This window comes from Oreochromis niloticus, linkage group LG9, assembly GCF_001858045.2.
Source record: "Oreochromis niloticus isolate F11D_XX linkage group LG9, O_niloticus_UMD_NMBU, whole genome shotgun sequence".
NCBI lineage: Eukaryota > Metazoa > Chordata > Actinopteri > Cichliformes > Cichlidae > Oreochromis > Oreochromis niloticus.
Genome location: NC_031974.2, coordinates 25,232,977 through 25,256,690, shown reverse-complemented (window position 1 = coordinate 25,256,690; position 23,714 = coordinate 25,232,977). Strand labels below are relative to the sequence as shown.

The window sequence follows — 23,714 nt, the reverse complement described above, 5'->3', positions numbered from 1 at the left end:
GTGCAGAACAACATTACATGCTATTATACCGAGTATAATTTATTGCATCAACTGCACATCGCTGCCATCTTGTGGATGGGAGACTGTTTTACATCATTTGTTTTTATATAAAGTTCTTAAACAAGCAAAGTTAGACCTTAAACCTGGTTTCCAGCTATAAAACCAAGGCCCCGCTGAATGCACTTTGTATTCTGTGTTTACTTCATTTTGTTGCATTTAATTATGAACACCCATTTGTATTCAGTTTGTTTAGTGATTCATCCTCTAATTTATATTTCCCAGACTTGGGACATGACTAAACAGGATATTGCATCAGCGTCATCTCACATTAACCGGCCAATCCTGAACAGTACCACAGGCCATCATTTGGATTTAAGACTTGGAACAGGAGTACCTGATATTTAGGAATGATATAGCAGTCCGTCTGTCTCTCCGTGTTTCACGGTGGGGCCAGAGGGATGAACGGAGTGAGCTGAGTGGAAACTGTTGCTCAATGTACTTCTTTTAAACTAAATTTATACTCCTCATAAAATGTTCCCAAAATGTTTTTGCCAAAGTTTTCTCATCACAAATCCAATAAAGTATTAAACAGAAAAAAACAAAAAAAGAACATGTTGTTACATCATCGTAATGTTTTATTTATTCATGACAGCACAGTCTCTAATAAAGTCATCTGTGTACATTAGTGGTTTAAAGATTCAACACATAAACTAGTATAAAGCAGTCCCGGGGACTGGCTGACTAAAAATAGTTCACTTTCACTTCTCCATCAGCGCTCCTCATCAGTGCACCTTCTCAGTTGTAGCACAGCCTATAAATCTCAGTCACAGTCTCGCTAGCTAACAGCTAGTTCTTTCCTCTCGACTTCACCTGCAACTTATACAATACATCTGCTGCATTTCTCACATTCGTCGAGACAAAATAAAAATCTCTCATGGCTCGCACTCACTTCCTCTGCTGTGTGTAACATTCTTGTCTTTCACTATCCCGACTCCCTGCTTTACCCAGCTGCTGTTAGCTGCTGCATTATTCAGACCAAAGTATATTTTGCAGCTAAGGTGGCAGTGGGTTTCCTGTTTTTCACGGTATACAATGTATGAAAATTGACAGTTATCACACTGTTTACTCATCCACACTACTGAAAGAAGCAACACGACAGAGGCTCTTCTTTCTTACTATCTGCCAGACTCGTCAGCTTCAGCCACACACACAAACTATTATTTATTTTATCTATTTATTTCTAAAGATGATTAGTTTTACTCATAACTTCTTTAGCATTTAAAAATAATTTTTACTTTCAATAAAGCCTTTGGTCAACCAAAGAAATAAAAAAAATTATCTTTTATTACCTTTAAGGTTCCTTGTACCTGACTTTAACATCTGTGTAATGCACTTTCCTGACATCACTGTACCATGAAAGCCTCATACCGTGGTAACATCATGTGCTTGTTAAAAGCAGCAGGGCACTGAACCCCTGCTTTATAATCCATGACAGAGACAATTTGGTCCAGGAGGGTCCGACACAGGCAGTTTGTTACAACCTGATTGGCCTTTTTGATGCATGGTCCTCTTGCACTGAGACCTCTACTGGTCAAGAACACGCGCACCAAGTCTCCATGTCGTTCGCATCTTGGCAGGGTGTCAGCAGCACTTTACTCTTACTCTAAGTACCTTTGGTTTTCTTCCACATGTGCATCAAGTCGATGGGGTTACCTTTTGCTGGAGGAACGAACCTGGTGTCTCATCCAGCTTGTTGGAGCTAAAGAATGACAGCAGATAGACAGATAAACAGATCAAGATGTTGTCTTTATGAAGGCTTTCAACAGGCCCACAAGCTTGTTTTCACTACTTACAGCGTGATTGTCCTGGTTGCCTGGGGTTACTGGCACTGCTACCAAAAGAAGACTGGAAGTTATGAATGGTCTCTTGAAGGATCTGCCTCTCTCTACCCTGATGACAGACAACAGTGATCTTTATGCATTAGGAACAGATTTTCCGACAAAGATGCTCTAAATGTTCTTTAAAAGTAGCCATATCTGGCTACTTTTACACAATTGTAAACACACTGTAACACAATTACTAATTCCCTCTATATGTCTCTGGTGGCTCAGGCAGTTTATTACTATGACATAATGTTGGGATATACATTAGAAAGACACAGCACAGAAATAGATTGCTGGAAGCAACTTTGAAATGCATAACCACGCTAAACCGAACGTACCTTTCCAGCATTGAGCTCTGATATGGCAGCCAAGATCTGTTGTCTGGGTCCGTCTGTTTTGATGCCCAGCTCCTTCAGGTCTCCATCGGTTAAAGTCAGGAATGCTTCCATATCCACCTAAAAGAAAAGAAAAGAAAAAAAAGAAACGTGATGCATTTTTGGGCTTTAATTGTGAAAATGTATGGTTAGAAGGCTAAGAAAGAAAAGATGGAGTACCTCTTGTTCCTCAAATATAGGCTGGTATTTCTCAAGGGACAGTTTCTTCAAAATACTGGACAGCTCATCTGAAAAAGTAAAACAAACTATAAAGGAAACTGATACCACTCATACTTATTTTACATCAAAGCACATAAAAGAACACAATCCATGCATGGTGATGATTTGGGTTAATGCTGAATAAAATGGGCCGACACCTTCATCTGTGATGGTTCCGCTGCTGGATCCTCCGCTGCTCTTGGAGCGTGGATGAGAAGAGGCTGAGGACAGAGAGTCTCCTGGCACGGGGGGAATCTTGGGTGTTGGTGAAGGAGACGGTGTGAGAGTGGGCGATGTGCTCTTGGAAGTGGAGGAATTCCCAGACTGAGGTCTCTTTTTCAACTCCATTTTCTAGGAGTTGAAAAAGGACAGTGAGGGTGGACAGTGTTACGGGATGATTGGTGTGAACAGAAGCATTTGTTCAGCTCTGGCTGTTTTTACACAGTTATACAAGACATTAAGAGTTACTGTCAAAGAAAACCTGTGAAAGAAAGTTGAGACCTTTCTGGAATGGATGTCTGAGGCAACAAGGCTGGGATGGGTGTGAATGTCAGGAAGGCTGATGTCAGGCAGGGGCAAACCAGGTGCTGAAACTGGTGGTGGTGGTGGGGCTTGACTCGGCGTCTGGTTGTGCTGTTTTTCCGGAGGTTGGCTCTTTACCTCTATAAGGCCAGCTGCTCTTTTACGTTGGGCTGCTATCTGGGAGAGCACACTGTCTGCACTGCCCCCTGGTGTAAGGAGAAAGCAAGACTGTGTTGTGTTTTGCAGCCCCTGTGTCATGCAATCACTTTTTGCTTTTAATGTTTTTACTTGCGAACCTGAACGGTTGTGGGAGTCCCGGTTGAGTCCCGCCACTCCATTTGAGCCTCCAGAGGAGTGGGGGGAGTGATAGTGACCAGAGTTGGAAGGAGAGGATGAAGATGGTCCCTTGGGGATACTGGGAAACTTAATGGACCTGCTGACCACACGGCTGATGGATGTCTGTCCCATAAAGGAGAGAGAAGGATCGGCATAAGGACAAATTTCGCCTTCTCCGACCTGAACTAAAACCTTCTCTGTCTAACACCCAAAAGGACTCACAATATCTGAGTTTCCACTGCTGTTCAGCTTCCTCTGTGGTGGCATGGGCAGGCGGGGCACTTCGCTCTTGCCCTCCCTGAGGACGCGTGAGCGGTCCGAGTTCCACGGCTCAAAGTTGGAGGGTGGCAAGAAGGGAGGAATCACTGCTTTCAGCTTGTCATTTGGCAGCCGAGTCAAGGGGGCACCGCTTCTCAACTAAAGAAGATAGACACATATTAAGAGTCACAAACACGTCTGAAATAACTATAATCCATGATAGTGCTCCTACCATTGTGGTTATTAGAAAGTCGTCTTTCTCTGAGGATGTTCTGCAATGACCTGCTGAAAGGAGAATACATCACATTTATCAATTGCTTTGCTCACATAAAGCTGGACATATGCTCAGCTACATTTACCCTAAACATCTCATGGACATGTGATGTCATTCGTGGTTTTAAGGAAACTGTGACTCACCACCATCTTTGGTCTTCACTGCCCAGGCGGTGCTCATATCATTCCCTGCTACAGCAGGAGTAGGTGCCACCGCCCCGTTGGACACAGCAGTGGGCTTCCCGTTCGCCTTCATCGTGGCATCCAGTGAACTTTCGGCATCATCTGGAAATGGAGCCAGGCGATTGGCTGAAAGGCCATGCCTGAGGGTGTGAGTTAACTTGAGCCGACGGAAGCGGTTCGACATCCTACTCCACCAGGACTGGAAGAGGGTGGACACAAAGGAGCGTTACAATCAAAACTATTACTGTATCCTTGATAGAAAGCAACTTTGCAAATTACGTTTTTACCTTAAGGCCTCCTTTGTCATCGGGTGGCAAGGGGACATTGTTGAGGGACTGTCGACTCTTGGAGCGCGTCATTAAAGTTCTGGTGCGGTGTTTCGACTTATCTTTGTCTACCTGCATGCACACGGATGCTAACAGACGTACCAGCTCAGTGTCTGGCAGAAAACACAGGGGAAAAATTATGAGTATATGCAGTTAATAACTTGCAAAAAGTGAGGGATTTAAGTCGACCTGTTTTATGATTGTTATCATAGATTATTCTACTGATTATTTTCTCTATAAAAGATGAATTGTTTGATTAGACAAACTGATAAACACCCATCACATTCAAACAGCTCGTTTCACACAGCTAATACTTCAAAAAGCAACCTCATCACTTACTGCTAAAACCAAAGACTAGAGATGAGCTTTTCTAAAAGCAAATATAACTGAAAAAAGATTCAATTCTTTTCATTCCAATTCATGCTTCTAAATTTTGATTGGTTGATATTATGAAATCACTATCTGTGTCCTGTATCCTCATCTTAAGTACACTACTTTATTTAAAAGGTTTAAATAAGGGATTTCACAAGTGGTGGATGCCTTTTGGTTTGTTTGTTTTTTTAGCTGATTATGAATGAATTATCCTCTTTAGCTGAGGTTTTCCCAAAGTGTTATTAGACGGAGCAATGACAGTAAGAACTACCTGGATCATTGAGCAGCATAACCAAATCAAACGCTGTGTATCCATTCTTAGCTCGGAGGTTGACATCAGCACCTTGATTCAACAGGTACTTGACAATGTCTTTATTGCTGAATGGAGGGCGGAGGAGAAAACAAAAGACAGTGTAAGAAATGATACATGCTCTGTGTATGACTTTGGAAGTCAAACATCGTGATATTAAATATGGTATTGAGTTTTTGTCACTCTCTAATTGACATTCAAAACCAACAGGACAACAACAACAGTGTTTAACACCTGAGCCAAACTTCTTAACCTTAAATTTATCAAAAATCCGTCTAATAAAAAAAAAGCAAGAAACAATTTTCTGGTTGAAACAAACCAGCAGCTTCTCCTCACCCGTGGTAGGTGGCCTGCATTAAAGCGGTCCACCCATGGACACCATCTTGTTTATCTATGTCTGCATTCTTCTCCACCATCAGCTGAACCACCTCTAACTGGCCGCTTACTGCTGCCATCATGAGAGGCGTTGCTCCCTCCTGATTGGACAAATTCACCTGAGCAGGATCCTCCTCCAGGATTTCTTTGACCAGCTGTGAATTTCCTGAGAAGAAAACATATCCACAGATGTGTAAAGGCACCGTCGTGTGGTAAAGTCATTCGTTTCCCGAAAACCTTTCTCCCAGGTTTATCAGTTCGATTTAGCTTACCTAATTTCAGAGCGCTGAACACATCTGGCCTTCTTCTCTCATCATCTGTGAAGAAACGAGCGAGAATGAGAAGAGGAAAGAGATCTGGAAAAAAACTGCCCTGCTTGGCCAGACTCCACATAGCTCAGCAAAAATCAGGCAGCGTGGGGGGTGGGGGTGGGGTGTTAAGTACACAACTGTTACATACTACAGAGTTCAACACACACATAAATCACACCAACCATAATTTATGTGCGAGACTGCAGAGAAAAAAAGAAAAAAGGCAGAAAAGTAGAGAGGCGAAAGACGCATTCACTAGCAAGAACTAAAGCTCCAAATGTGATTTACCAGTGTTTACTGCTAATGAAGATGACACGTTAATGAGAAGCAAAGAGCTAAGCCAGAGGCTGACGCTGTGGTTTGGGGAAGGCAGCAGCTCCTAATCCTGATAGATCCCTCTCAGTTCCCACAATGAGAATGAGGAACGGCAACAAGAAAAACAGTTGCATAGGGCAGGTTACAGAGGTAAACCAGCGATGTCTGAAGTGTGGGCCCACTCCTGAACTTCTGATAAGATATGAGTAATAAGAACCTCATGCTTTAACCAGAACTTGTACATCGTTAGAAATTAAAACTGGTAGGTTTCGCTAACAAATCCACAATAATCTGCCTGATTTGCCTTTTCACACTTTTCCCGGTATGCATGCTGCAATTAAAACCTTTGAAATATACACTGCGTGTGGCTACGTTGGTAAGTTGAGCTAAAAACCTGAACTACCTGCGAGAAGAGCCATGAAACATCAAAGAGGCTGAGCTCCTCTGGCCCGTCTCACGTCAATGTTAACTGAAGTGCATTCACAACCTGCAGGGGGTGGGGGTGGGGGGTCGGTTCTCTTGTTAACATGGTGCTACCAAAATAAAATTCAAAACTTTCAAAACGCCACACACTCTCAAAAAACACTAAAAAGTTGAGTATATACTTTATTTTGTCTTTTTTTTATTTTTGTCTTTCATGTTTCGCACTATTACATCAGTCTGCTATTCTCTGATAATCCAAAACATTCGTCTAACTCCTTCATTATGCCCTACTGTGAAGTGTATTAACACAGGACCTACTGTGGAAACCACTGTTTCCTTTATATGTTCTTTTTATGTTCTATATGCATTCAAGATACAGGTTAGGCTGAAGTTTTATACTGATGTTATCCATGTTATTTGTGTCTGTTTGTTTTGGCTGATTTAATTTTAGTATTAATAATAATAATAATGATAATAATAATACTAAACCGCAACAATAAAATGACCCACTATGAAAAACCACTTGGCAAGAGTGGAGAGGAAAAACTCCCTTTTAACAGGAAGAAACCTCCAACAGAACCAGGAGGGGCAGTCATCTGATGCGTCCGCTAAGGGGTGAGGGAAGGGAGACGGGACAGCCAGCATTTGTTCTTTTTAGGGAACATGTAACACAAGTATGCAGGCTCAGCCGCTCAGCTTCTTTAGTTTGCTTCTAAACGTTTTCACACTGGAAGACGTGCATAAGATGCTCTGGCACTACTAAACTGTACTTTGCCAGGACAGCAAAGTCTGAATCAGTAACTGAGGGAAGGCCGTACCTGTCTGTGGTCTGACAGTAGTGATGGAGTCCAAATAAGCCTTGATGTCTCTCTGTTTCAGCTGCATGGCCAGTTCAAAGGCTGTCTTGGACAGAACGTTGATTCGGTCTGGGTCCGCTCCACGTTCCACCAGCTGCTGAGCCACAGCCACCTTTACAAAACACACACACAGCTTTAATCACCAGGTCCTACAGAAAATTAATCCAGGTCCATGATAATCAATTTATAAAAACCCATTAATAAAAACCACCAACATACCCACAGTGTGCTACCTATATATCTTTTTTTTATCCATCCAACCATCCATGTTTTAATCCCCACCTTCCCACTTAGAGTGGACAGCATCAGTGGTCCCCAGCCAGTGGTCTTCTGAGAGAAGTTTACATCAGAGCCCCACTCCAGCAGCAGGCGCACAACGGCCTCATGACCGTGCTGAGATGCCACCATCAACGCTGTGATGTCCATGAATTCTCTGCCACCTCCTCCTCCTCCCAGACAGCCTTCACCAGGTCCAAAACCAGATCCGCTGTGAAAAAAAAAGCAAAAAAAAGTGGAGGATGTTTAGGCTTTCTTTTTAACTTAAATGTACATGTGTGCAGTCCTTTACACTGTTAGATAGCACACTGGGCTACAGATTTACTTGAAAAAGAGAAAAAACCTGCAGCTGTTGTTGTTGTTGCCATTGGAGACCGCCTCTGCGGCGACAGCCAGGTGATCAAAGTCATCCACGTACGCACCGCTTTCCAGAAGCAGCTTGACTACATGAGTGTGTCCCCCGCGAGCCGCCATGGTCAGGACGCTTGCTCCAAGCCTGTTGCGCCCATTAATCTCTGCCCCGTTCTCCAAAAGAATGTGGGCGACAGTCAAGTGGCCAAACCTGCGAGGAGAAATAAGACACAAAGAAAGAACTTTGCATGTAGAAGTTGTTCCAGGTGAATTAGGATGCTCTTTTTAAGCCAGCTATCACAGGCGCCAAAAGAGATGCCAGTGGACTTTAAGCAAGGACTGGGTAGAAAACTACAGGTATGTTCAAAATTAGAAAAAGAAAATGGATAAAAATGAACAGTAATTTGCTACAAAGCACTTGAATTTTCTCTATAAAGAAGGTTGAAGGCTCATTGAAACCTCTAGATAACAATGGTATTACTTTATAATATGGCCTGCACATAAGGGCATAAATTAAGTTTTGTTTCTTTTAATTAAGATCAATTTAGCTAGGCTTGGCTCCATCATTATAAAATCTCATTAGCCTGCAAATTTTGATGATACTTATTTTTTCTTGTTAGTTGGTAGTGAGAACAGTCTTTATCACATTTACACTGGTAAAATCAAAGGACAGTTATAATAATAGAGGTTAATTAAAGATTAAATAAAGAGGGGCAAGATTAATCCACACCCCTAAAATTACTTACAGTACATATATACCTCTGTTTCCTGTAAAAACCTGACTTGTTACCCCGTTATTATAATGTGCCTTCGTGTAATTAATTGTTGGTAAAATATAATTACATTTTAATTTCAAATAAAATCATTCGAAATACCATTTAATTACAGGGGAATTAGTCGCTGGCTGTATTATAAAGTGATACCCACGAAACTCCACTAAGTTTTGAAAATGTTAACCCCCCGATCAGCCTAGCTGTGATATTAAAGGGAACAAGACTAAACATAATCTGCTCCCTTCCATCTTCACTAAAATGTGTGTTTTTATGCGACGAATTGGGGAGGGGCATCGGAAGATTTCTGCCCTTTAATATAAATCACTTTATGATTAACAACACACGGTGGCAAATAAAATAGGCACATTTTTAGACGGAGTCTGGTGCCACCCTCTTGACAAGTTACATGAGCTCCAGCAAGCTGCCCCACCTCGCAGCCTGCATCAGTGGGGTCCAGCCGTAGTTGTTGCGGCTGTCCACTGAGGCCCCTTTCTCAACAAGAACCGGACCAGGTTCTCGTGGCCGCTGGCCGAGGCGAACTGTAGGCCGGTGTTTCCCTCTTCGTCGGTGCAATCCACAGGTACCAGAGACAACATGTCCGCGGCGTCACACTCCGAACCCGCTTCTGATCGCAGCCTGCTCTGCCGCCCGGACTCCTTAGGGGCTCCGGGCTCCAGGATGCCCCGGGCCGTTTCATAGTCCCCCTCATCGCAGGCACGTAAAAGTAGCCGCGAATTCGCGGGGACCCCGAAATTCATGTCTTTATTCACCGCGCTGTTTTGTCTCCATTCAGCTTCCAGTTGTTTTATCGACGATAACCGTGAAAAAGTTCTCCTCTGTCACTTGGCGGCGGCCTGTGTTTGGAAATCATGACGCACAGCAAAATGAAGTTCAGATTTGTTGTTAATGTTCTTCCTTTCAAACAATACGCCAAGGAGCTCCTCTCCAGTCTCTACATTTAGTCTAATGTTCTTCACAAAACAACTTTGTGGCAAGCAGCCGGCGATGCCCGGTTCCGTTACTTGTTTAGGAATCTGACCACGGTGAAGTTAGCGGCGACACGGCACTACTTCCTCTTTTATTTTTCAAAACAAAAGCATACTCAGGTACGATCAGCTTTTGGGGTACTTTGCTCAACTTACCCACTTATAGCTCGGCTGCTTCGTATATTTCATTACATTGCGTTTGTATTTCCTCACTCCACATTCGTCTATGACTAGTGTCCGATACATTACCAGCCAAGATAATATTTTAAAATATACAGTGTCACAAACCTCAATATATACGTTGTGACACGAAGCAAATGACACATCTTTCAATTTAAAAACGTAAATGTCAAAAGCGCAGTGTTCCACAGAATAGTATCGATGTTGATATTATTCACTCAGCTATCACCATCTTTCTGAACTTTTTGTTCGCCTCAACATAATCGTATTAAAAAAAATTGTATTATTCTGAAACGTTTTTACCGGAAGTGTTCTCTGTTTTTTATGTCTCTTTTTGCTGTTGTTGTCTGAGGTTTTTGCATTACATACTAAGAGGTTATTTAGTTGTCGTAGATATACAGAGGTTAACATTTTTAAAAACACTACGTTTCTGGTTTATTTTGAATGCTGTCATGATTGTTATTGTTATCCATGTCCTGCCAACGCGCAGCTAAACAGATGGGCGAAAAACGTGTTTCCACTGCCCTCCAGTGGTGTGTGTGGAGAAATGCAGCAATTCACTTTTTCCTTTTCCTTTTTTTTTAAGCCACAGACTCCAAATAGCAGTACCGTATTTACAATAAGCATTGCTATTTCCATAATATACAGAAATATATTTTTAATGTAAAAATAAGCTTTACATTAGAAACTAAAATAAATACATTAAAAAAAATGGGAGATTTCTGTTTCTCTCAGTAGAAAGAACAAGCAATATCTTAAATGAAAAAATGTAGTTTTCCAGTACACTCACAAAACAAATAAACAAACAAACAAACAAAAAATGTCGATTTTAACTAATTTAATTACGTATAAAATTTCACTGTAATTTTGTTATATAAGTACAGTGTAAAACCTTAGAATTAATGGAATCTGGTCAAATAAAATTTACTTGATTGGCATATATTCAGTTTATACCAAGCACATTTTCCTTGATGTTTACTAATTTGCATAAATAAACCTTGGATTTTATATATTTCAATTTACTGACAATTCTTGCTTTTGTTGTGATATATTTTTGCGGAAATTTGTGTAATTCAGTCATTTGTATTATTAGAGACATTTTGTAATATATTGTATTATTTAATATTGATACTTTAACTTGCTTGTTACTGTTTATACTGTCTTGGAGCAACTGTGACCTTTTCACTTCCTCTGGGATTAATAAAGTATTCTGATTTTGTTTCTTGCTTCTAAATACCCATTTTGGAATGAAGAATTTCCCATAGATTATGAGTAACAACACAACAACTACTGTAACAAATTTGTACAAATCACTGTTACTGGAATAATAGTAAAAGTAACAGTTGCAATTTTAAAAAGAAAAAGTCTTATCTAAAACGCACATACGTGATCACAAAATGTGGAGAGCGCCCACTGCTCTCCAATGGTGACAAATTTCAAAGTCATGTAAAATCGTGTCCCCTAGATGTCGCTGTTAGTTATGAAGCCGCTTGAAACACTAACGAAGAAGAAGAAGACTCCCGGATGAGCAGTGCATATGAGGAAACGGGCCTCTGCTCAGTCTTTTCACCGAGAGCTAACCACGTTGGTGGCGTGCTTTCCTGGCTCACCGCTGTTCGCTTGAATTTTTTCCCGAATAAGTCGGTCAGGAATATTCACAATGGTATGTGCTGTTTGATTATGCCAGCCAGCAACTTGTATGCAGCTGGTTTTGCTAATGGCTTGATAATTTATAGAGTAATTTGAACTCAAGAGTTTTACGGAGTGTCGCTGCTAATGCCGACAGCTAATGGCGCTCGCAACCCCTTCATGAACACCCTCCAAACGGACTGTAAATACAATTTTACTAACGTTAGAAAGCTGTAGATTCATGCGGCTCAGGATGTTAAATGCACAGTTTACGTTTCGGCGCATTTCTAAGCGAGGCTGAAGACTCGCTGAGAAAAAGTTAAAGCTGTCTCTTGACTCGCGCGTTTTGTGGGGTTTATAGAGAAGTCAAAGAAGGGCCGGTTGTTGCTGAAAGTAAATCATATGGGTGTCGTTATTTATCGGGGTGTCCCAAATTATAGTTGTCTGCCGTTGCGTTCAGGTGCTTTTGCCCGGGCTTCGAATCAGTAAAAAAGGAATCAAACCTAAACTAGTTTGCTGCACGTGTTCTTGAGATCTCCCCCATTTTTTTTTGGGGGGGGGGTAGTTTGAATGTAAGCCATGCTGTGTAATATTCTGTGTACCACTGTTGTTTTTTAACATTGTCCTGCAATATCAGAGATGGGTCTGAGTAACTGCTTCTTCCTCCTCACATCCAGGCTTTTAAGGACACCGGCAAGGCACCAGTCGATACTGAGGTTGCCATCCACCGCATCCGCATCACCCTCACCAGCCGCAACGTCAAATCTCTGGAGAAGGGTAATTAAGCTCAGATTTATTTAATGTGTGAGTTTAATATTGACCTGAGCTATGAGGACAAAAATTTGACTGATAAACCCTGATTTATGTATACGCTATTCTGAGCCACGGCTTGGAAAGCAAATCAAGGCAAAGTGATGATTGGCCATGTTTTCAAAAGTTTTGTGCATTTCTGATCTGCAGTCTGCGCAGACCTGATCCGTGGGGCTAAGGAGAAGAATCTGAAGGTGAAGGGACCTGTTCGCATGCCAACCAAGGTACTGAAGACCATGGCTCAGAACTCTAACACCACATTGGAATACATTTTTTCTTGATGGTGTATCCTGGATGCTTTATCATTTTATCAAAGTAAAATGCGTTTCTCTTCCTTCCTCCAGACTCTGCGCATCACCACCAGAAAGACTCCCTGTGGTGAAGGGTCCAAAACCTGGGATCGTTTCCAGATGAGGATCCATAAGCGCCTGATTGATCTGCACAGCCCATCTGAAATTGTCAAGCAGATCACCTCCATCAGCATCGAACCTGGTGTAGAGGTCGAAGTCACTATCGCTGATGCATAAATGACCCAGATTTTTTTCAATAAAGCAATGATTGAGGAAACTATGGTGTGGTGTTGTTTGAGTTTGTGTTGGTGATGATGGGGAACCTCAGAAGGGGCAAGTTTGGGATTAAGATCTAGATGTTAATTGTAAACTTTAGCAAAATCTACCTACAGGTGCAAATAAAGGAACCTGAAAAAGCAGTTTTGCAAGCTCGCTGAATGGCTGTAGTTTTCTCAAGCAATAGATATAACTTTACCTTTGGCATTTTCTTTTCTTTAGGACATGTATATTAATAAGGGCTTTTACTAAGTGTAAACATTTGCCAGTTGAAGGCTTATTATGGAGAGCTTGAACTAAAGGGGCTAGTGACATGATAGGAATGCTGTAAACACAAAGGGTGAGGTATAGTTTACACCTTACAAGGCTTGTTTTAACCCATAAACAACACATTTTGGGGGGGCTAAAACCCAAGTAGATACTTCCTGATATTCATTTGATAGATTTTAAGGCAACTTGGTGAAACAAGTTAAAGATGGTCATGAAATACTGCTTTTTTTGTTGCTATTGATTCCATGGTAACAGCAGATTATAGTAACCCTACAAGTAAGTTGTCTGGTGTTTGACTTTATTTTGTACAACACTTTTTATTCATTCGCACAAAGCAGGAAAACAATCACATGTATTTAAAATCATGATCAAATTAGAATTACATAGATTGGGAGAAAAAAAGCAGATATTTATCATTATTCACACAAGTAAAAAAATAAAAGTAAACTCCCATTCTTGGTGCTCACTCCCCAATTGCCTGGGGGTATCCTAAAGACAACCGACCATCTCTCAACAGCTGGGACAAATCATCTGGCAAATAAATAAGCAAGGGAGACCAAACACTGAGGAATGAATCTTCATTTTTCTCCAAAGACAGCAGCAACTCTTTCAGGTGGAATTAATCTAAACAATTCCCTGTACCACAAAGTAACAGTAGGAGGTTTATCTGTGACCCAGTTAAAAATAATACATTTCCGAGCCAGCAACAATAGTTTAGTACATAGTTTATGCTGTAAATAAGTTAATGTTGTTTCTTAATCTTATGCAAAACATTAGGGCAGGGGTAGGGAACTCCAGGCCTAAAGAGCCAGTGTCCTACAGGTCTTAGATGTGTCCTTGATCCAACACAGCAATTTAAATTCTCCAGAGGCCTGGTAATGAACTAATCATTTGATTCAGGTGTGTTGACCCAGGGTGAGGTCTAAAACCTCCTGGACACCGGCTCACAAGGCCTGGAGTTCCCTACCCCTGCATTAGGGCCTATATATAGGCAGTGCAAAATTTTGTACTGGGTTTCTCCCTGGCGGTTGCAAGTGAAAGTAGACCTAACTATGCTAATAGTTCCTTTCCATTCCTCCTCAGTATATTGATTATTAAGATCTCCCTCCCATTTTTCAATAGCACTCAATGTACTGCTACTGTGAGCATACAGTGATGAATAAAAAGCAGAAGTAAAATGAGTTCTGTATGTTTCCTTCATAAGAAATGTCTCCAGATCATCATATGTAGTTGTTTCTAAAAATTGTAACATTTTAGCATGAACAAAATTATGAACCTGGAGAGAGCTAAAAATGTTCTCAAGAAAAATTAAAATATGACTTCAATTGTTGAAAGTTCATCAATGTGATGTTTTGATACAGGTCGCCGATCATTTGTAACCTGTTGTTACGCCACATATCAAACATACTGTGAGACATTCCTGCAACAAAGTCTGTGTTTCTCAATAAAGGGGTTAAAAATAATGTGCCGTCTTCTCTATCCAACCGCTTACGTATCTCCCACCAAACCCTAATTATGTTATAGTATTTGGGTTATTCTCAATCTCTGTTTGTAATTTCGTTTTGTCCCAGACAACTAAACTCCAAATTTTTTTTGCGTAAACCTGAGCTAAATAAGACTTGTTTAATCCTACAGACTGCGCTTGTGAAACCGGCTGCAGATCTAAACCACAGTGAACACTGGTGGGTTAGACTGCGCTCTCCAACATCATAATCAAATCAAACAAATGAGGAAATCTATGTTTGGAAGAATCCTCAAAGATTAAAACGGTTCCATTTTGTCTTACTTGCTTGTTTGCTTGTTAATTTTTCAATATGTCTCCTTTTTGTACAGTGACACATTCATCAAATGAGAATCTGGAACACAGGGCACTCCAAGCTGGTTGGACATATTGATGACTTGCTTGAACTCACATCTGCTTCCAATTAGTGGTGATTAGAAGCTTTCCCTTGATTCTCAGTGGAGGAAAACCAGCAGGTCTACTGGCTCTTGTTAAGGTGCAAAGAGTTATTTCAAGCCTACAATAGTCAGTGGCTGTTAAATCAGCTTTAGTGCTGATATCTTACACTCAATCTCATGTATGAATTTAACAAATAACTATTACTTCTTTTTGTAGTAGTTGTTGTTGTTTTAGCTAATTTACTTGAAGATGAGTGAAGTTAGTGAAATGACTCAGGAAAACAGTGTTTGTATGCAGTCTGTTGACATGGACTTTACTTGTCTTCCTCCTGGCAACACGTCCCTGCAACAGGTAATGTTTATTTTTGTTTGTTTGTGTTTTTATTGCATTACCATTGCTGCCAATTCTTCGCTTACTTGAGGAGTCTGTCCCAGTAACTGAATGGAGGGACTGGAAAAAACAGTTTAAACTCAGCTCCTCTGCTTTGATTGGTCTTTTTCTGTTGTTAGACTGATGTGCCCGGTGCAGCTGAACAGCAGACAATGAGCGTTTATCTCAGAGTGAGGCCTTTCTCTAAAGAGGAGCTCTCTAACAATGAGGATCAGGTACACTCGAACATACTGGGATGACCAATAAGGAAAAACCAGTGTGTATCCTCTCTGCTTTCTTCTGCAAGTGTTGTAGCTCATCTGCACATTTCCATCAATATAAGAGACTGGAACATTTTGTATTAAAACACAATAGGTCTCCCTACCCGGATTAGATGATCTTGTAGCCTAATACTATTTAAGAGCAGTTGTCTTGCATTCAAAATAAAACTAATGGAAAGAGCACCTCAGCACGGTGGCACGGTGGTCAGCACTGTTGCCGCACAGCAAGAAGGTCCTGAGTTCAATTCCACCATCAGGCCGGGGTCTTTCTGTGTGGAGTTTGCATGTTCTCCCCGTGTTTGCGTGGGTTCCTCCGGGTACTCCGGCTTCCTCCCACCGTCCAAAGACATGCAGCTTGTGGGGATAGGTTAATTGGATAATCGAAATTGTCACTAGGTGTGAGGAAACTATGGTTGTCTGTCCCTGTGTGTTGGCCCTGTGACAGACTGGCGACGTGTCCAGGGTGTACCCCGCCTCTCGCCCTATGACAGCTGGGATAGGCTCCAGCGCACCCCGCGACCCTGAAAAGGATAAGCGGAAGCGAATGGATGGATGGATGGATGGAAAGAGCACCTGATTTAAGACGTAGTTGCCACTTTTGCACCAACTGGCCCATGCCAGTTCTGACTTTCACCTGTTATGAGATGGTTTGATTTACAAAGACTGTTAAACACTTTGTTTTCCCATCTCTCAGGCTTGTGTTGTGATTGAAAACAGCCAGACGGTGACACTGAATGCACCAAAAGGTTCTGCCACCATGAAGAGCAGTGAGAAAGGAATTGGCATGTCACTCCACAAATTTTCTTTTTCACAGGTCAGTAACATTTGAAATGACCCATTTTCTCCCCCCTTTTATGTCAATAATTATCAACTTTTTATCTTCTGTTGCCTTCTAGATTTTTGGGCCTGACACAACACAGGCTGAGCTGTTTGAGAACACAGTCAAAAGCCAAATGAGTGATTTCTTGGATGGGAAGAATGCACTGATATTCAGCTATGGTGTAACCAATGCTGGGAAAACCTTCACAATCCAAGGTACGGACAGAAGCACAATATCCTTGTGAAGTTCAAGTCGTGTTCTTATGGTAATGTTTTGAAGTGCTGCAGGAACTCCAAAAGAGCCAGGAATACTGCCTCGAGTGCTGGAAAGCACTTTTCAGTACATTGGAGAACATCAGTATCAGGGAATGGACCTGAAGCCCTACCTCAGGAATGGTGTGCAGTCTCTGGATTTTGACCAAGTAAAGCAGGAAAGAAGCACTAAAGCTGCCATTTTTGCTTCAATTAAAGAAGTAAGGACTCAGTTCTGTCAAATGTATTCCAGAAAAGAGAAGATGGGAATAAAGCACTTGACTGTAGTGCTGTTTACATTCATATGTCTCTCCTCTGGTCTAGGAGTGTGATCCTCTCAGATATCTACAGAGGTGTTCACAGACCCATTTTCAGCAATAATCCCTCCTGTGTTCAGTGGTACATTGTCTTATCTAATGCAAGTTTAACACATTAAAAGCCTAATTTATCACTCAAAACAGCTTTTTAAGACATTTGAGCACAAACTCAAACTATTGTGGGGATTAAAGAAACAATAAATGTGTCTGGATCATCCCAGTTTCTGTTTTTAACCTCATTAAACCAAGTTTACATTTTCCTCTAAAGGGGCTGCAACACCCAGCTGCACAAAACCTTCACTTTTCCAACAGTTTCACTCTTTGAATATTTTTCATTTCTTACAATCAGAATTCTCCAATAGATTTGTAGAAGAAAATTATTTTTCTTTCATGCATCACCAACTGAGCCTTTTATGTAAACGTTTCAAGTTGCAGCCTAACCTCATTTAATTTTGCTTAGCAAAGTACTTTTCAACTCTAATAATCAGTAAGAGTATATTTCTTATCATCTATTGGTCATCTGACCTGATAAACTTCAATTAACATTATAACACAGGAGTGATTGTCTCTAAAAATGGGCTCCTGCACGCTTGCAGACATTTTTCCATCACAACTTATGGATGATGAATGATTTGATTAAAGCTGTGAAAACATTACTGATAACCTTCATGTGATGTTACATTAAAGCCAATTTTTTATTAAAATCAGGGACTTTTCTAACTGACCTCCAACCTTTGAGCAGCAGTGTGTACTGTATGTTTGTATGTAACTGTATCTGACCTGGATTTTATCACCAGTTTCAAATAAGAATTTTCTTTAAAGTCTGTCTTTAAACTGTGTCACCACCTTAGGCTTTCATTTGAATTTACTCAAAAATCTCTATACAGTTCTCCTTTACACTGTTTACAATAAAACGTAAAAAATGAGTAATAAAAAGATCTGTAGACAGAGCAGTAGATTAAGTAGACGGATAGAAACAGCTGTTCAGCCATGTTCTAAGAAACCAACACAATTTAAAGGTTCAGGATTGTGGTTTTAAAAGTTGAATTTTCATGTACTTCATATGTTGCTTATTTTTATTTAGTTATTTAATTTAGTTATTTTTATTTATTCTACTAGTCCTTTTCAGAAAGGAGCTGTAAAATAGAAAAAAAAAGATTTTTATGTTATTTTTATGACATACAAAACAAATTGATGTATATAATACTATTAAACATAATATACACAATATGTCTGAAAAACATTATGCTGTATATTAAAGTTTGTATTTTCTCCAGAATGTTTGTTCATCTTTTAAGTTCATTTCAACAAATTTGTTTTTACATTTATTTTTATTAAGTTGGGGGTTTTTTTAATTGGAGATTTATAATACATAATTCCACTCTTTAAGTGATTAGAAGAATATGAACGTTTAATATTCAGAGGTTTTCTGACTCTAAATTTTCTTTTGTCATTACTCATCTTTTTCTAATTTACATTTTATACATTTTCAGCCATTTTCCAACTTCTTCTGTGTGAACATAAGCTTTCAAAAGTTCTGCACTTTTGTTTTCAGGTTAAAAATTCTGTATTTTCCAGCTCATTCAACATTTTAGCTTAAATTCAGCAATTAATTCATTTCAGTGCATACATTCAGATTCAAGCATTCACACTGCAGTTTCTTCAGAAAATGCACTTTCTAGTTGTCTTTGTGATGCTGAATACTTTATTACTCTTATGACCTACAGTTGTTTGGAAATGTGAAGTTTGTTTTAACTTTGTCTTCTAGGATACAGGCTCCGGGTGGAGCTGGGAGTTAAACAAGCTTAACATTTAACAGCTCACTAATGTTTATACACAGGGTTACAGGTTCGGAGTGGAGCTGCTCCAAGAGGGAAACCCTGGAGAAGAATGTGCAACATTCTTGTGCATGTCTCATTGTGTGCAGTTGACACATGGCGAGAGCCGTAGCAAAAGAGGAGTGTCAATTACTAACTTGCAGGTGTCGTGAGGTGCCATGCGAAGGAGTGACTGAGGAGATCGTCCACAAGATGGAAGCTTGAAGGGAGCGTGCCAAGCTCCATCCGACGGCGCAGGAGGAAGTTCAGCGATGGAATTGTGGTTCTGTGAACAGCACAAATGCCAAGTGACTGGGACTAACAGCACTTTCCCCAAAAATGAAGCCAGTAGCTTACTATCCTAAAAGATTAGATCCAGTTGCTTCTGCTTTGCCTCTGCGTGTGAGGTAAGTATGCAGCGGCTCAAGCTGTACAATGTTCCAGGGGAAATAGTTTTATTTCACCCTTTGACACTGTTAGTTCCACACGAGGTAGATGTTTTACTGCTGCAGACTAAGATGACATTTCTATCACCTGCAAGACACTTGTCTTTAATGTCACTGCTCCTCTCACAACCACACATAACCATAAAGCGGTGCACAACTCTAAATCCGTCAACCTTTTTGCCCTTTTGCATGTAAGCTGCAGAGAAACAAAATGTGACAATATACACTGATAGCCAATATGCAATAAGCAGTATTATTGCCCAGTAGAATTGCCGTTTTAAATGTGCAGCACATACCCGAGGGAAAGATCCAGTCACATTAGGGAATGCCTTTGCAGATAAGATAAGAGGCAAAAGAGGCAGCTTTGGGAGCACACACTGCAAAAACTCTAAATCTTACCAAGTATATTTCTTTTATTTCTAGTCAAAATGATCTCATTACACTTAAACGAGACACAAGCAGCTTAAAACTAGAAAAAAGTAGACTATTTTCACTTGTTCCATTGGCAGATTTGTTCACTTATTTCAAGCTAAAATATCTTGTATTAAGTGAAAAAGCCTGAATTAAGTGTTTGACAAACACCAGGTGTGCAAGTGATGAAATTCAGCAAGCAGTAGACTGTGCATTTGATTCCTCATACCAAGCAGAAACTGCTCAAAATGGGGTTCAAACCTACACCTCTAGAGGAGACTGCAACCTGAACACAGCACCTTAGACCACTCAGCCATCCTGAAACAGATCGAGTGGAACTGATTTTCTGATAAAACCAGAATCCAGTTTAAAATCCTCCCCTTCACATAAAAAGTCTTGAATGAACCTTTGGTCTAACTGTTCTTCACACCTGACTGGTAACAAGATGGCGCCGGTGTGTGTGGTTGCTCATCTGTCACTCCCAAGTTTGTTTCTGTTTCTATTATTTCTGACCTGTGTCATTCACCAAACAAAGTCTCTGCTGAGGTATAATCGCCAGACATGATGATCGCCTTTTATTGAAAAGGTCGGCACCACCAGGGCTCTTATCACAGCTCCTGACTCTGACCCTCTGTCTCTGTGCCTTGCACTGCTGATTTTACTCAGTTTGAGCTTGTGATTCTCTCCATTTCAGAGGATGCGGGGTGTCATATTAACCCCGCAGGTTCCCCCCAGGATCCTTTCCCTCCACGATTGTTAAAAGAAATCTTTCCTAGTATAGGGCAGTCTGTCCTTGACATTATTAACAGCAGTCTGTCCTCTGGTGTGGTTCCTGCAATTTTCAAACATGCAGTAGTGCAGCCACTGCTTAGGAAACCTGGCCTTGATCACACAGTTTTAGCTAATTATAGACTGATTTCCAAGCTGCATTTTCTTTCCAAGTGTTAGAGAAAATTGTTTTGTGTCAACTGAAATATTTTATAGATGTAATGGCATCCTTGAGGTTTTTCAATCGGGATTTAAAACCCTTTATAGCACAGAATCTGCATTCTTAAAGGTCTTTATTCTGGTAACCACGTTGTTCTGATCTTGCTTGATCTGACTGCACCCTTTGACACAGTAGACGACAAAATTCTAATATCTTGATTAAATGATCTTATGGGTATTGGTGGCACTGCACTTAATTGGTTTAGTCTTATTTGGCAACAGAACTTTCTCTGTCAGCTTCTCGGTTCCTGCTTCTCTGTCATGTGGCGTCCCAGAGGGGTCAAGTTTAGGGCTCTTTTTACTGTATATATTGCCTTAGGGTTTCATCCTTAAAAGGCATGGGATCTCTTTTCATTGTTCCACTGATGACTGTCAAATTTATTTGCAGCTAAAGCAGAAGGATGGCATCTCCATAAAACCTCTCTTGACATGTCTAAATGACATTAAAGCTTGGTTGGCTTTAAACTTCTTAAATTCTAATGATAAGAAAACAGAGGTGTTGGCGTTTGGAACTAGTGGTCCTTGTGAGTCCTCCTCTGTTGATTTGAGACCCCTGGATGTTTATGTTAAACCTGGTATTACTGACCTTGGTTTTAAGTTGGACAGTGATTTTAAATTGGGCAGCCAAGTTAGAGCCTGTGGTGAAGTCCAGTTTTTATCATTTAAGGTGACTGACTAGAGTGAAATATTTTCTTTTTCTGCAGCACTTTGAAGGGTTTTACTTTTATTTCCTCAGTTAGTTATTATTACTCTCTTGCTCTCTAAACGAAACTGAAATACATGAACTCACAATAGAACGTAAGTGAAACTAAACTAAATTAAAAACAAACGAAGAAAATGAAAATGCAAAACTAGAGTAACTCTGCAGTTACCCCACCCACCTGTCGTAGAAGCTGACTAGTGTGAGTGGGCATCAAGACGCAATGGAGGAGGCTGACTGTAGATGAGCAGCCTGAAGTTTAGAGTGTCGTGGAGAGCTAGCAAAACTTTTAACCCCTGACTTTGACAGACGTTGTCTCTTTTGATGCGACAACCTCTGGTGATTAAATAAAGAAACAAGATTACCTTTCATGTGTTTCTGTTTAAGCTCAAATTGGTTTGATGTTTGGAGGTTTTCTCAGTGTTCATCAGTCACTCATCTGTGTGGCATGTATGTGGCACTGTGGCTTAGTTGGTTAAAGTGCCTGTCTAGTAAGTGTTAAACTAGAAAACAGGAGATCCTGGGTTCAACTCCCAGCAGTGCCTAAAAGATTTAAGTTTTGTCTGTTCTCAGTCATCCAGGGCCTGTTAGTCTACGGAACTTGGAAAGATGAGTTCCTGGGTTCCTTTAAGGGACACATCCCACTGGTGTATAAATACCTGGGACTCTCTTTGCTTACCTCACTCCTAACTTGCGGCCCGTATATAGACCTGAAGAAATATAATGAAATTTGGCCGTTGAAGTTACTTTTGTTGTTAGGGGGGATTTGTTTGTTGTTGAGTGCAATGTTAAAATAAGTTCTTTAAAAAGCACAAAACGATTTAATATGAAGGCAATATGAGCAGAGAGCACAAACCTGTTGAGGGATTGATTATTATTATCATCTGTGTGTTTTCCCTGCTGCCCAACCGTCATCTGTTTTCTGCTCGCGGTTATTTGTGTTCAGGTTTGTGTTTCTGTTCAGGGTCAGTAGTTTAGTTTCCCAGTATAGTTTAGTTCTCCGTTCACCATTTTGTCCATCTCTTTTGTTGTGTTTGCTTTAGTGGCACCAGCCAATTTTTAGCCAACCTGGTTGTCCAGTTTAAGATAAAGCCTCTTCTCACCCACAACCTGGTATTCATCTTTTTTTTTTGGTTGCGGCCTTGAGCCGGGTCGTAACAAATAACTCTCTTATTTCAGTGAGAGAGTTATTTGTAAAGAAAACACTTTTCACTAGCAGTCAAAACTAATGTTTACACTTATGTCTGCATTTTTGTTTTATTAAATATGAACAAAAGAACTGAAAGTATAGACCCACGTGATGTGGATCGGCGCGAGGACATCACATTAATGACTGGGTAACAGACGTCTCCAAAACGTCACAGCACTTTTGCAAATATGTGATGTCTTGATAAACCAAATAGATATTTGAAGTTTATACGGCTACTTTCTCGCTTGAAAATATGTTAAAAGTTTATTTTGTGACGCAGAAACATAAATAAGAGTAACATTGTTGGAAACTGTGCCACTGAAATGTGAGATTTTAAAAGGAGAATGTGGCTGTTTCCTGTGACTTGTTGGTTTTGGGGATGATCCTCAGTTTGAGTTTCTTAAGTTCAAATCCCAGATGAGCCCATTTGTTGTTTAAGACTTTGCCGCCTCCCTGTTCATTACTGTAATTTGTTACTATCAGGATGTCCTAAAAACTCCATGGAAAGCATTTAGCTTCAATCAATCAATCAATCAATCAATCAATCTTTATTTATAAAGCACTTTTCATACAAAAAAAAACTGTAGCACAAAGTGCTTTACATGGTTAAAAGCAGCCCACCCCACCCCCACCCTCCCACTCATTCCCCACACTCTTATTAACAGAAACGGTCATGGATACACACGTTCCACAGTCGAGGACCATACCACTGAACAGCTGCCTCTCCGTGAGTATGTGTCCTGACTTTAGGGACAATCAAAAGGCCAGTACCAGAGGACCTCAGGGTCCGCGAGGGTTCATATGGTAAAGCAGATCTGAAGATAAGAAGGCCCAAGACCATTAAGACATTTAAAAACCAATAAAAGAACTTTAAATCGATCCTGAAACACACGGGGAGCCAATGCAGCGATTGTAAAACCGGTGTAATGTGGGCCCGCCCTCTGGTCTTCGTCAGCACACGAGCTGCAGAGTTTTGCAAAAGTTGCAAAGGTGAAATATTCTTTTGGGGAGACCAGAGAGCAGGGCATTATAGTAATCAATGCGACTG

General features: G+C 40.6%; 3 protein-coding genes and 2 non-coding genes across 6 annotated transcripts; 4 read left to right on the top strand and 1 right to left on the bottom strand.

The window, feature by feature from the left end:
* Window positions 1-614: 614 nt before the first annotated feature.
* Window positions 615-9,495, bottom strand: anks6 (ankyrin repeat and sterile alpha motif domain containing 6). Its single transcript, XM_005466004.4, is given in 19 exon segments — window positions 615-1,759; window positions 1,854-1,950; window positions 2,222-2,338; window positions 2,438-2,505; window positions 2,635-2,827; window positions 2,978-3,204; window positions 3,295-3,457; window positions 3,557-3,751; window positions 3,825-3,874; window positions 4,010-4,247; window positions 4,336-4,487; window positions 5,018-5,124; window positions 5,393-5,597; window positions 5,704-5,748; window positions 7,299-7,449; window positions 7,620-7,824; window positions 7,957-8,175; window positions 9,168-9,222; window positions 9,225-9,495. Coding segments are annotated over 19 exon segments (2,808 nt in total). The 3' UTR covers window positions 615-1,709.
* Window positions 9,496-11,406: 1,911 nt separating this feature from the next.
* On the top strand, window positions 11,407-12,912 carry rps20 (ribosomal protein S20). Its single transcript, XM_003460099.5, has 4 exons — window positions 11,407-11,566; window positions 12,210-12,309; window positions 12,493-12,566; window positions 12,687-12,912. Exons 1-4 carry the CDS (start codon window positions 11,564-11,566, stop codon window positions 12,867-12,869), a joined length of 360 nt encoding a protein of 119 aa, XP_003460147.1. The 5' UTR covers window positions 11,407-11,563; the 3' UTR covers window positions 12,870-12,912.
* Window positions 12,355-12,420, top strand: LOC112847966 (small nucleolar RNA U54). The gene has a single exon (XR_003221803.1). It is a non-coding gene; the product is annotated as a small nucleolar RNA U54 (small nucleolar RNA).
* Window positions 12,913-15,103: 2,191 nt separating the features above from the next.
* LOC109200426 (kinesin-like protein KIF20A) lies at window positions 15,104-17,205 on the top strand. 2 transcript variants are annotated; one of them, XM_025910364.1, is made up of 6 exons: window positions 15,109-15,429; window positions 15,588-15,683; window positions 16,423-16,542; window positions 16,625-16,763; window positions 16,836-17,020; window positions 17,124-17,205. In XM_025910364.1, exons 1-6 carry the CDS (start codon window positions 15,328-15,330, stop codon window positions 17,178-17,180), a joined length of 699 nt encoding a protein of 232 aa, XP_025766149.1. In that variant the 5' UTR covers window positions 15,109-15,327; the 3' UTR covers window positions 17,181-17,205. The 2 variants fall into 2 exon arrangements, with proteins under 2 accessions (XP_025766150.1, XP_025766149.1); XM_025910365.1 differs by lacking the exon at window positions 17,124-17,205 and having other exon boundaries at window positions 15,104-15,429; window positions 16,828-16,993.
* A 4,728-nt stretch (window positions 17,206-21,933) lies between these two features.
* Window positions 21,934-22,022, top strand: trnat-agu (transfer RNA threonine (anticodon AGU)). Its single transcript is given in 2 exon segments — window positions 21,934-21,971; window positions 21,987-22,022. It is a non-coding gene; the product is annotated as a tRNA-Thr (tRNA).
* The last annotated feature ends 1,692 nt before the right edge of the window (window positions 22,023-23,714 follow it).

Excerpts from the sequence above, each read along its gene's own strand:
- rps20 (XM_003460099.5), top strand. Across the intron at positions 12,310-12,492 it reads CGTCAAATCTCTGGAGAAGG|TCTGCGCAGACCTGATCCGT; the intron begins GTAATTAAGCTC and ends TCTGATCTGCAG. Across the intron at positions 12,567-12,686 it reads CTGTTCGCATGCCAACCAAG|ACTCTGCGCATCACCACCAG; the intron begins GTACTGAAGACC and ends TCCTTCCTCCAG.
- LOC109200426 (XM_025910364.1), top strand. The coding sequence starts at position 15,328 with ATGAGTGAAGTTAGTGAAATGACTCAGGAAAACAGTGTTTGTATGCAG. Across the intron at positions 15,684-16,422 it reads TCTCTAACAATGAGGATCAG|GCTTGTGTTGTGATTGAAAA; the intron begins GTACACTCGAAC and ends CCCATCTCTCAG. Across the intron at positions 16,764-16,835 it reads GAAAACCTTCACAATCCAAG|GAACTCCAAAAGAGCCAGGA; the intron begins GTACGGACAGAA and ends GAAGTGCTGCAG.